Below are 11,796 nucleotides of genomic sequence, written 5' to 3'. Positions count from 1 at the left end.
GGTCAGTCTGTCTCTCCCTTGGTCACATCGGAGCCCCTCCCTCCTCCAGAGTCCGGTGGGTGGGGGGAGGGACGGGGGTGAGGGGACGTTGCTAGGAAGTCCCGATGCCTGGAAGTTCGGCCGCAGACCCCTCGGCCCCCCTCCTCCTGCAGCCCTAACAAGTCCGAGGTCCCTGCCCTTTTCCTCCCCGGGGACCCCGGATTCCAGCCTCCAGCTCCGCCCTTCAGAGTCCCCGGGGTCCCAGCCCCAGACAGCCAGACAGAACGCTGTTAACGAACAATGCAGAGTTTTAATCCCGATTTGGACAAGTGCTGGGAAAACCCATAGAGACCCCTCCCTTGCGGGCCACCCGGGCGGACCAGACAGGGTGTCTCCAGGTCTCCGGCGGGGGACCGCCAGGCCACGCCCTCGCGCTCCTATTGGCTGCCGCCCGGGGGTCAGAAGCTGGACTGCAGCAGAGTGACGCGCAGAGGCCACGCCCCCTCGTCCTGGGTCAGGGCGGGAGGGCCCGCCCCCGAGTCCCACGTGGGCGCCCAGGAGGCGGGGCCGGCGCCACGCCCGCTGCCCCGGCGGGAGAACCCGGGGGAGCGGGCATTGGCCACCGGAGGAGATCGTGGGGGCGAGGGCAGCGGGGGCTTGGGGTTTGACGGTGGCGGCGGCACCGGGGGAAGAGGTTCGCCTCCGGAGTCCAAGTTTCCACCTGGAGAGGACGAGGGAGGGGTGAGAAGGGCAAAATGGGGGCCCGAGGTTCCGGACCCCCAGCTTTTCTTCCCTCCGACCCAGGAGCGCCGGGCCCCAACCCCCTGCTGCCTGGGGTCTAGAACTCCCAAAGGCTGTGCAGCTCTATCCTCATCAGGAGAAAGAATTTACAGGGGCCCTGGATCCCTTCCCACCAGGAGCTAGGATTCCAGGCCTCAGGCTTCCCCTTCCCTAAAACCGGAGCCCTAGGTCCCCAGCCTGCCCCCGCCCTCCCCACCTGTCATCATTCGGTGCCACTGCGAGGCCTCGGTGGCCAGAGCTTGAGAGAGGCTGAGGACTCGCTCCCGATGACCTTCGGACATGGGAATATAAGGGGCGGTGTTCCTCGAACTAGAAAAAAAGATTTGGGGGAGACCAGCAGTTAGCCAGGACAATGATTACTGCGGTGCCCCCACGTGTCCTTCTGGGAGTTATAGTCCTTAGCACGTGTCTTCAAGGACTTTAAATATATATATATTTTTTTCTTTTTTTTTTTGAAAGTCCTAAGCTGCCACATTTTTAAAAAATATATTTCATTGATTTTTTTTACAGAGAAGAAGGGAGAAGGATAGAGAGTTAGAAACATCGATGAGAGAGAAACATCGATTCAGCTGCCTCCTGCACACTCCCCACTGGGGATGTTCCCACAACCCAGGTACATGCCCTTGACCGGAATCAAACCCGGGACCTTGAGTTCGCAGGCCGGCGCTCTATCCACTGAGCCAAACCAGTTAGGGCAATCTTCAAGGACTTTGAACCTGGCCAGGCCGGCATGAAAAGCTCCTGTGCACCATGGAATTTCCCCTCCCGTCACCAGTAACTTTCACCCCATTTCCAGATGGTCGGGGGGAGTTGATATCCAGCCAGGGTTGCAGTTTGGGGGACTGCTGTTCTCACTGGGGATCCAGGGCTTTCTGATGCCCCAGGAACTCTAGAAGGTTCTGCAATCATCCTGGGAGTGTCATCCCGTAGACCGACAGGTGGCGGGTTCGATTCTAGGTCAGGGTACATACCCAGGGTGCAGGCTCGATCCCCACCCAGTCAGGGTGTGTGCAGCAACCAAGAGATGTTTCTCTCTCTCTCCCTCATGAATTTAAAATTTAAAAAAAAATAATAAAAGGCTGCAATCTGCACCTCAGAACTCGGGGGACATAAATAACAAAGTGACTCGCCTCCCCTTGGGAAATTGATTTCCCTGCTCCTCGAGGGCACCCCAGTTCCTTACCTGCTCCAGGACCCGGAGCTTCTGAGCCATTTCTGGGCTCCAGCGTGTCCCAGGCCAGGCTGCAAAAAAAAAAACGGGGCATAGTCCTCCTCACCTGGGAGCCCCCACTTCCCATTGTGAGGGTGAAATGAAGGAGGCTCAGAGAGGGGCTGAAACGGCCTCAAAACACTGGCAATGATTAACTTTACGCGTAAAGAGCCTTCTTCGCCGCCGTAGACCTCAAGCAGACACAGAGGCCCGCACCTCGCTTACCTGTGACAAAGCCAGAACCGACCCTGTGGATTCCCCCTTTACCTCATACAGGACTGGCTGGACGGTCTGTCCCCCCAAAACCGGCTAGACAGAGAAACACGTTTGGATTCATCTGTCTGAGACGATCCCCTGATTGACAAAAACAATCCTACCCGTAAAATCACCCCACCTACAACTCGTCTAATTCCTCCCTCGAAAAGTAAGATGAAATGGCCCTGGGGAGCCACTCTGAGCCGGTCTGGAGCGCTCTCCTCCCTGCAATAGAATGAATTAACTCCTTCCTTCCTTCCCTCCCTCCCTCCCTCCCTTCCTCCCTTCTTCCTTCCTCCCTCCCTCCCTCCCTTCCTTCCTTCCTTCCTTCCTTCCTTCCTCCCTTCTTCCTTCCTCCCTCCCTCCCTCCCTTCTTCCCTCCCTCCCCTCCCTTCCTCCCTTCTTCCTTCCTTCCTCCCTCCCTCCCTTCCTTCCTTCCTTCCTTCCTTCCTTCCTTCCTCCCTCCCTTCTTCCTTCCTTCCTTCCTTCCTTCCTTCCTTCCTTCCCTCCCTCCCTCCCTCCCTCCCTCCCTCCCTTCTTCCTTTTCCTCCCTTCCTTCCTTCCTTCCTTCCTTCCTTCCTTCCTTCCTTCCTTCCTTCCTTCCTTCTTCTTGCCTTTGACAACACAGAGTAACTGAAAAGAAAGCTCGGGCTTGCAATCTAGACCCTAGATGCCTGGTGAGCTGGGAATGTTGTATCTGCCCACCTCTGTCCCCCACCGAGAAGGGGCCGGACGCTGCCCTTGGCACAGGTACAAGCCGGGTGGAATTGGGGAACCCGGTTCTGGGTAGGAGGGGAGCACCCCATTTTCCGGAGAGGGACAATGAGCCTCACACCAGGAGCAGAGGGCCCCACCGCCCCACCACCCCCTCTGCTCCCCTCACCCTTTGCTCCACGTCAGGCTGGCATCGTGCGGGGGACAGGGTCCTCCCCAGAGTGAGGAGCCGCGGAGAGGCGGGGCGAGGGAGAGGCCGTCCGCACTCCTGGTTCCTCCGGATCCTCTCCAGCTGCTCCTGAGCACTCATCCGGGGCCGGGCCTGGGGCGGCTGGAGGACGAGAAACGCCTCAGGACCCCAAGCTTGGCTTCCCTTTCATCTCTTCCCTGAACCTCTTAGCCTCCAGCCCTGCCCTTTCCAGTAAGTTCACCACCAGATCTCAGAGGGCTCTTTCTACGCCCTGAGCTGAGGCTGTCCCTCCACTGCCCGCCGCCCCCCCCCCCCCAGGGTCCCTAAGCTCAGCACCCTGGGGGCCAAGGCCTTTGAGGCCATGAGGCCTGGTCCCCACCCCCCACTCTGCCTCAACAGACACACACACACACACACACACACACACACACACACACTCAAACAAAAACCACTGAATCAGCCTTGAAAACAACAGGAGGAATAGGATTGATTAATTAAATTGTCCCGAGGATGAGCTCGGGTGGGCCTGAGAGAGGACCGATGAGTGTTGTCTTGCCCTCAGAACCAGAGGGAAGACGCACACAGAGAGAATGCCATGTGCCAATCAGAGCTACGTGGCCACAAGCCAAGGCACCGGCTCGGAGCTGATCCTTCTTCCCCAGCGCCCTCAGAGGGATCACGGCCCCTCGGACACCTTGATCGTGAACTTCAGCCTTAAGAACGTAAAATGCAAGAGGACAGCGATAACGCGCAAAAGAAATTGTTCAGCGAAAGGAAACCGGAACTTGAAGGCTGGGGCGATCGGTGCTCGGCCTGTTCACATGGCAAAAAGGAGAAAGCGTGTTCTGGACAGAACGCCAAGGGTGTGGCCGGACAGCCGTTTGCTGAGCGATTTAGGCACGTGGCCTGCGGGTCCAGTACATGGTCGCAGCAGAAACGGTGCCAACTTGCACTGAAGGGGACAGAGACGGGACTCAGAGAAGACGGGCTGGGATGCCGCAGACAGAAAAACAGACAGAGAGGGCAGTCCGGCTGAGAGCATGTGATCCTGCAGGAAAGGGGGCAGTTTGGACACAGACTCGCATCCCGGGAGAGAGCCACGGGACCTTGCAATTGTGCGGCCACAAGCCAAGGAAGGGACCTGGAGCAATCCTTCCCCAGGCCGAGAGCATGGCCCTGAGGGCACCCTGCTTCCGGGCTTCTAGCCTGCAGAACTGCGAGTCAATAAACGCGTTGTTTAAGGGGAAAAACACACAAGACAAAACAAAACAAAAAAAAACAAAGGGCAGAGAACTCCTCACTGCAGGCTGCAGCTAGAACATTCTAAAAACTAGAAACAGCTTGGATCCATCTGTGGCTCACTGAGGGGCCAGCCACTGTTTTACTCCGATTTGGCCAATCCTGAGTCGCACGCCCACCTGTTGGACACAGTCCCCCGCACATGGCCCTGTGTCGTTTATTTCTTCACAGCGGGCCAGACCACTGGCCCCAGAGCCTGCCAGGGCCCAATCCAAACTTCTACACCTTCACCTGTTTCAAATATAGCCGTCCAAACAGGCAGATATTTTTAGCCACTTAAAGCCTGCCTGTTTTGAATACTCCACGAAGCTGTGCCCAGCATCTGCTGGCCGGAGGTAAGGTGAACCTGCAGCTATAAAAGACTCCAAGTGGCGCTGGCCAGTGTGGCTCAGTTGGTTGGGCGCCATCCTGTGCACCAAACGGTTGCCAGTTCTATTCCTGGTCAGGGCACCTGCCCGGATTTCGTTGGGGCCTTGAGGCCTGGTAGGGGGTGTGCAGAAGGCAGCCGATCAATGTTGTGCTCTCACATCGATGTTTCTCTCTCCCCCCCTCCCTCTCTCTAATATATATATATATATATATATATATATATATATATATATATATTATTGTTTTGTATTATTATTTTTAATGTTTTTATTTATTTTTAGATAGAAAGGGAGAAAGAGATCAAAGCATCAGTGACAAGAGAGCATCATTGATGGGCTGCCTCCTGCACCCACCCCACTGGGGATTGAGCCTGCAACCTGGGCATGTGCCATGACTGGGATTTGAACTTGACCTCCTGGTTCATAGGTTGATGCTCAACCACTGAGCCACGCTAGCTGGACTATGTATATATTGGAAGGAAGGAAGGAAGGAAGGAAGGAAGGAAGGAAGGAAGGAAGGAAGGAAGGAAGGAAGGAAGGAAGGAAGGAAGGAAGGAAGGGAGGAAGGAAAAGGGAGAAGGAGAAAGAAAATATACCCCAAGCGGCCGCCGCCTAAGGAGTCTCCCTGTGCCCTGAGTGCTATCACCCTGCCCCTTAATCCCCTTCTCAGCCCTCCCCCGCCTCCCTCCTTGGACAGTGGCTCCCATGCAATCACTCGGGGTCTCAGGTCCTGGCTTCTCCCACCCACGGGCAAACCTGTCCGAACGTGGTAAACAAAGCCCGTGTGTCTACTGCCACCTCGTGGTCATGTCTTTCCCCTGCTCGGCTCTGCAAAGCCTGCCCCACCCCCCACCCCCCCACCCCACACACACACCCGGGCAGGCGCGGAACTGCCCGGCCGGGGAGCGGAAGAAGCCATTCCCGAAGCAGCCCCCACCACCCATGTCCGTGCTGCACACCGCGCCCTTCCCGGGAAAGACCGATTGTTTGGTATCCACGGCAACGAGGAAGCACCGGAAGTGCTCTCAAATCTGCTAGGTCGGGTCATCGCCCCAACCGCGCTTCTCGGAAAGCCAGCCAGCCAGCCAGCCAATCGGGGCTGGCCCCGCGTTTCTGAAAACCAGCCAATCAGCAACAGACACAAAGCCTCGCCCCGCTTAAGGGCGACCAATCCCTACTCTCCGGGTCGGCCTGGCTTAAGCAAAGGAATACGCTCAGCATTGTTTCTGCATCACCAGCACCTCCACGCCGTTCCCTCCGCTGGACTTCCCTGCATGGACAACCTTTTCTCATTCACCCGGCCTCAGTTTACCTGTCCTTTAAAAGCCTTCCCAGCCCTGGCTGGTTTGGCTCAGTGGATAGAGCGTCGGCCTGCGGACTCAAGGGTCCCAGGTTCGATTCCAGTCAGGGGCATGGACCTTGGCTGCAGGCATATCCCCAGTAGGAGATGTGCAGGAGGCAGCTGGTCGATGTTTCTCTCTCATCGATGTTTCTGGCTCTCTATCCCTCTCCCTTCCGCTCTGTAAAAAAATCAATAAAATATATATTTTTAAAAATCAATAAAATATATTTTAATCTCTCTCATCGATGTTTCTGGCTCTCTATCCCTCTCCCTTCCGCTCTGTAAAAAAATCAATAAAATATATATTTTTAAAAATCAATAAAATATATTTTAAAAAATAAAAATAAAAGGATTCCCTGCCCTGGCTGGTTTGGCTCAGTGGATAGAGCGTCGGCCTGCGGACTTAGGGTCCTGGGTTCGATTCCGGTCAAGGGCACATGCCTGGGTTGTGGGTTCAATCTCCAGTAGGGGGCTCTATCATCACTGATGTTTCTGTCTCTCTCTCTCCCTTTCCCTCTCTGAAATCAATTTTATACACACACATAGTATATGGCTTCCTAGCCCTGACCGGTTTGGCTCAGTGGATAGAGCGTCGGCCTGCGGACTGAAGGGTCCCAGGTTCAATTCCGGTCAAGGGCATGTACCTTGGTGTGGGCACATCCCCAGTAGGGGGTGTGCAGGAGGCAGCTGATTGATGTTTCTCTCTCGTTGATGTTTCTAGCTCTCTATCCCTCTCCCTTCCTCTCTGTAAAAAATCAATAAAATATATTTTTTTTAAAAATAAAAGGCTTCCTAATGCTGCCAGTCCCCCCGTGTGAAACCGCTTGTTGCTGTCAGACTCCTATGAAGATCGCATTCGTGCCTTCCCTCCATCAGACTCCAGCATCAGGTCTAATTTGTGGCTGGCCCCCCAACACTTTCCACAGGGCCTGGCCGCTAGAGGGCTCCGGAGAGAGATGTCTAGCAAATAAGGGAGTTTGGGATTTTTTTCCTGCAGTGGCCACACCTCAAAGCTTAGGGAGGAGAGGACAGGTGGCAGCTCCCTGGCCTTCATGACACCCTATTTGGATCGGTCATCTGCCGATGTCTTAGTAGGCATCAGACTTGTCCTGCCAAGCCCAGCGGGCGTGACTCAGTAGTTGAGCATCAACCTATGAATCAGGAGGTCATGGTTCAATTCCCGGTCAGGGCACATGCCTAGGTTGTGCTCTCAATCCCCAGTAGGGGGCGTGCAGGAGGCAGCCAATCAATGATTCTTATTAACGAGAGGCCCGGTGCATGAAAATTCGTGCGGGGGCGGGGGGGGGGGTCCCTCAGCCCAGCATGCGCCCTCTGGCAGCCCGGGAACCTTCAGGTGATGTCTGACTAATAGCAGGGAGTGGGCCTAAGCTGTTAGTCGGACATCCTTCGCTGGCTAGCCATGAGCCGGCTTCTGGCTGAGCAGCGTTCCTTCTGTGGAAGCGCACTGACCACCAGGGGGCAGCTCCTGCATTGAGCGTCTGCCCCCTGGTGGTCAGCGTGTGTCATAGCGACCTGTCATTCCCCTCTTAGGGTCAATTTGCATACTACCCTTTTATTTTATAGGATGTTTTTCTCTCTCTCTCCCACTCCCTTCTTTTCTCTGAAATCAATAAAAATATTTTTAAAAAAGAAATAAAAAGTGCCTACTATTTCTATTTTTCTTCTACTCTGACTTGCTCATTTAGTAGATTATTGCTATTTTTTAAAAACTTGACATCTAAATGAGATGTTATTTATAGCTTTTATCCCATTTAATATGAATATTCATACATTTTATTGGAGAAATGTTAATGTGTTTGGTTAAGGATGCTGTGCCAGGCATCACTGGAGATTTTATATAATACACAGTGTATGCACCATATTACCGGTCTAGAATCTGCAAAATTTTGCACTTTTTCCCCCAATGATTTTTTTTTTAAATATATTTTATTGATTTTTTACAGAGAGGAAAGGAGAGAGATAGAGAGTTAGAAACATCGATGAGAGAGAAACATCGACCAGCTGCCTCCTGCACATCTCCTACTGGGGATGTGCCCGCAACCCTGGTACATGCCCTTGACCGGAATCGAACCTGGGACCTTTCAGTCCGAAGGCCGACGCTCTATCCACTGAGCCAAACCGGTTTCGGCTTCCCCCAATGATTTTTAGAGAGTGGAAGGGAGAGAGGGAGGAGAGAGAGAGAGACATCAATTGGTTGGCTCCCAAACATGCCCTGACCAGAACCGGGGATTGAACCTGCAACCCAGGTATATGCCCTTGACCTGGAATCAAACCCAAAACCCTTTGGTGTGTGGGCCAGCACTCTAACCATCGAGCCACACCAGCCAGGGCTACAGTAAATTGGCTGTTTATGATCTGCCTCTGACATCCACTAGAACACCAGATTCATAAGGGAAAAAAAAAAGTTTTTTTTTCTCGTTTTGTTCACACCTGCGACTTCAGCGCCTAAACACCTCTGTGCGTGAGCACTTTCTTCAGTGACGGAAATGTTTTATCTGCTCCTGAGCAATGGCAGTGTGGTGAGTGTGAGAGAATTTTTAATTTTATTTCGTTTAAATTTAAGCAGCCACATGTGGCTACTGGCTACCTTATCGGACAGTGAGGTGGATATTGAATCAATATTTGTTGAGTCAATGAATAGATACATGAATGAATGAATGAATGAATGAATGAATGAATGAAGTCCTTACTATATCCAGGCACTATTTCCAACCCTTTCTGGGCATTCATCTAGTTTGAATCCTCACATCAGCTCTAGGTGGTGGGCACTGCTATTGGCTCCATTTTGCAGATGAGAAAATGGAGGCAGAGAGAGGTTTAGTAACTGGCCCGAAGTCACACGGCTTAGCGGTGGCAGAGACAAAATGTAATCCCAATGTTCTTAAGTCACATTCTCTCTGATCTGGGCTGTGGCCTCCGAACCCCCTCTCCCAGCCTTTCCCCCAAGAGTGGGTGATCCGTGCTGACCAGATGGGAACGTTACAAGATGGGCCGGAGGGGACCAATAGGCTGCCTACCTTGGCTCCTGGCTGTGGGGAGGGAGGGCAGCGACCCTCGGGGCTAGAAGCCTGGGAGATCCTGGGAGATCCAACACCTGGAAGGGCAGAACGGGGCGTTGTGAGGACAGGGGATGCCATGCGGGTCCCTCCAGGCCCAGGGTGCTCACCTGAGCGAGGGCTGGCAGGGCTTCTGTGCCCCCCGGGAGGCCGCCCCCAGTCGGTCTCTGGGGACCGGGGTGAGCTCAGTTCCAAGGATTCAGGCAGACTCTGGATGGGTTGGGGAAGAGGAAAAATGATTAGCAGCATCGTTATTATTACCACGTATTAAGCACCTGGCAACTGAGACACAGCGCAATAGGATTAAGATCAAAACCAGAAGCCGGATGACCAACCCCCGCTCTGCCGTTCATTAGCTGTGTGATCTTGGGCAAGTTACTCGACCCCTCTGGGTCACATTTAAACTTCTTTTTTTTTTTTTTTAACTTTTTTTTTTTTTTTATATATCTTTTTATTGATTTTTTTTTACAGAGAGGAAAGGAGAGAGATAGTCAGAAACATCGATGAGAGAGAAACATCGATCAGCTGTCTCCTGCACATCTCCTACTGGGGATGTGCCCGCAACCCAGGTACATGCCCTTGACCGGAATCGAACCCGGGACCTTTCAGTCCACAGGCCGACGCTCTATTCACTGAGCCAAACCGGTTTCGGCCACATTTAAACTTCTTATATGAGGATTGAAACCTCACATAAGGCCGTGAGAACGGTGCCTGGCACAGGGCGGGGCATTATAAGTGGGGGGTTTTATAATGATGATGCACCTGGCATGGTGTTCAGTACTTCTCCTGTTTTATTAAATCCCCTCAATAAATCTATGAGACACCTATTCTTATTCTACTGACGCTCAGAGAATTCAGTCAGTGACTGATGTCACCAAGAAGGCAGGGCAGGGGTCTCAACCTAGGGCTCCTCCATGCATGCTCCGAAGGTCACGGCAGGCAGCGGCCCTAACCCCGATGAGACAATAGTGGCTCCTGCCCCCGAGGGCCGACTCTGTGTCAGGCACTCCCCAGGCATCCTTTCTCCTCCTTACAGAACTCCGCAAGGTGGGGTTCTGATCAGAAGTGTCTGGTAAATGTTTAAGCAATGCCTCTCCGGGAGAAAACAGCCCTGGTTTGTATGTTTGCCAATTACCGTGGTGTAAATATTCCCACCGTGGTCGATTTCAACTGGACGTCACTGAATGTGGAGCTGGGAAGTGATGCCCGCAGTTGGCCCTTGAGGGGGGTAGGGGGTGGGGGGGAGTGGGTCCAGCACACCCCTGGCTTACGCTCACAGGTAACAAATAAGGAAACTCAGGATTCCACAGCTTAGGATACTCGTCTGAGGTTGGTTAGTTGGTCAAAGGAGAGGGAAAGAGGTGAGTGGGTGATGCGTTTGGCCAGGGGCAGGTGGGGCAGGAAGCTGGGGATGGGAAGAGAGGTGTGTAAACCTCACCTCTCTCTCTGAGGACTCCTCGCCTTGGAGTGCAGGAGACGGGGAGTCAGGCTCAGTGCTTTGGGGTGGTTTCTGGGGCCCCCCCAGACCTGCCAGGGTGTCTTCCATCATCCACAGCTGCTGCTGAGCGGACGTTCTGTCCTGGGGGTGGGAAAATACAAGAGGGTTAAAGGTGATAGGCCACAGGCAGGATCTGAAACCAGCTGGGCTGTATTTATGGAGTCAGAAATGGACTATGGCCCTGGCTGGTTTTGCTCAGTGGATAGAGCATCGGCCTGCGGACTGAAGGGTCCCGGGTTCGATTCCGGTTAAGGGCACATGCCTGGGTTGCGGGCTATATTCCCAGGAGAGGGCATGCAGGAGGCAGCCAATCAATGATTCTCTCTCATCATTGATGTTTCTCTCTCTCTCCCTCTCCCTTCCGCTCTGAAATCAATAAAAAAATGTATACATAAAATAAAAATAAATAAATAAATGGACTACGTGCGCATATCGAGGCTGCATTTGTGGCTATCCATTTCCATATGGATATCCCGTCACCTCACCACCATTTATCACCCACGCTGTCTTTTTTACATGCTCTGCAGTGTTACCTCTGTCTTTTTTTTTTTTTTAATATATTTTATTGATTTTTTACAGAGAGGAAGGGAGAGAGATATATAGTCAGAAACATCGATGAGAAACATCGATCAGCTGCCTCCTGCACACCTCCTACTGGGGATGTGCCCACAACCAAGGTACATGCCCTTGACCCGAATCGAACCTGGGACCTTTCAGTCCGCAGGCCGACGCTCTATCCACTGAGCCAAACCGGTTAGGGCCAGCCTGTGCTATTAACAATAGCTTTTCAGTCAGGCTTGACATCCAGTTGTATTAGTCCTCCCGCTTTGTTCTTCAAGATTGCCTAGGTTACTCTGGGCCTTTTGTGCTTCCAAATGCAACTTAGGGTCAGTTTACAATCTCTTCTGGATTTGCATCGGAGTTGCTGACCCCCACTGGGGCAATTCACTTGGGGAGACCACATCTTTGCATTAGTGCCTCTTTCCTATCCATGAACTTGGTATATCTCCCCATTTATATAGGTCTTTACCTTCTCTCAATGTTGTCCTGTGGCTTTGAGCGT

At 53.1% G+C, this 11,796-nt stretch overlaps 1 protein-coding gene across 5 annotated transcripts in view; it reads right to left on the bottom strand.

Annotated features, from left to right (window-relative positions):
* Positions 1 to 275: 275 nt before the first annotated feature.
* Positions 276 to 11,796, bottom strand: part of PLEKHA4 (pleckstrin homology domain containing A4) — a 28,375-nt gene continuing 16,854 nt past the window's right edge. For all 5 annotated transcript variants that reach the window (XM_036307240.1, XM_036307242.1, XM_036307238.1 and 2 more), the window contains 7 exons: positions 10,674 to 10,814; positions 9,346 to 9,445; positions 9,197 to 9,273; positions 3,129 to 3,290; positions 1,964 to 2,022; positions 977 to 1,089; positions 276 to 700 (listed from right to left, as the gene is read on the bottom strand). In XM_036307240.1, coding sequence (XP_036163133.1) covers positions 438 to 700; positions 977 to 1,089; positions 1,964 to 2,022; positions 3,129 to 3,290; positions 9,197 to 9,273; positions 9,346 to 9,445; positions 10,674 to 10,814 — 915 coding nt within the window. In that variant the 3' untranslated portion in view covers positions 276 to 437. The remainder of the gene's footprint in view (positions 701 to 976; positions 1,090 to 1,963; positions 2,023 to 3,128; positions 3,291 to 9,196; positions 9,274 to 9,345; positions 9,446 to 10,673; positions 10,815 to 11,796) is intronic.

The sequence above is a fragment of the Myotis myotis genome, unplaced genomic scaffold (assembly GCF_014108235.1).
Source record: "Myotis myotis isolate mMyoMyo1 unplaced genomic scaffold, mMyoMyo1.p scaffold_m19_p_45, whole genome shotgun sequence".
In the NCBI taxonomy this organism is placed as follows: Eukaryota; Metazoa; Chordata; class Mammalia; order Chiroptera; family Vespertilionidae; genus Myotis; species Myotis myotis.
Note: the sequence above shows the minus strand (reverse complement) of the source record. Positions and strands in the feature narration are given on the sequence as shown.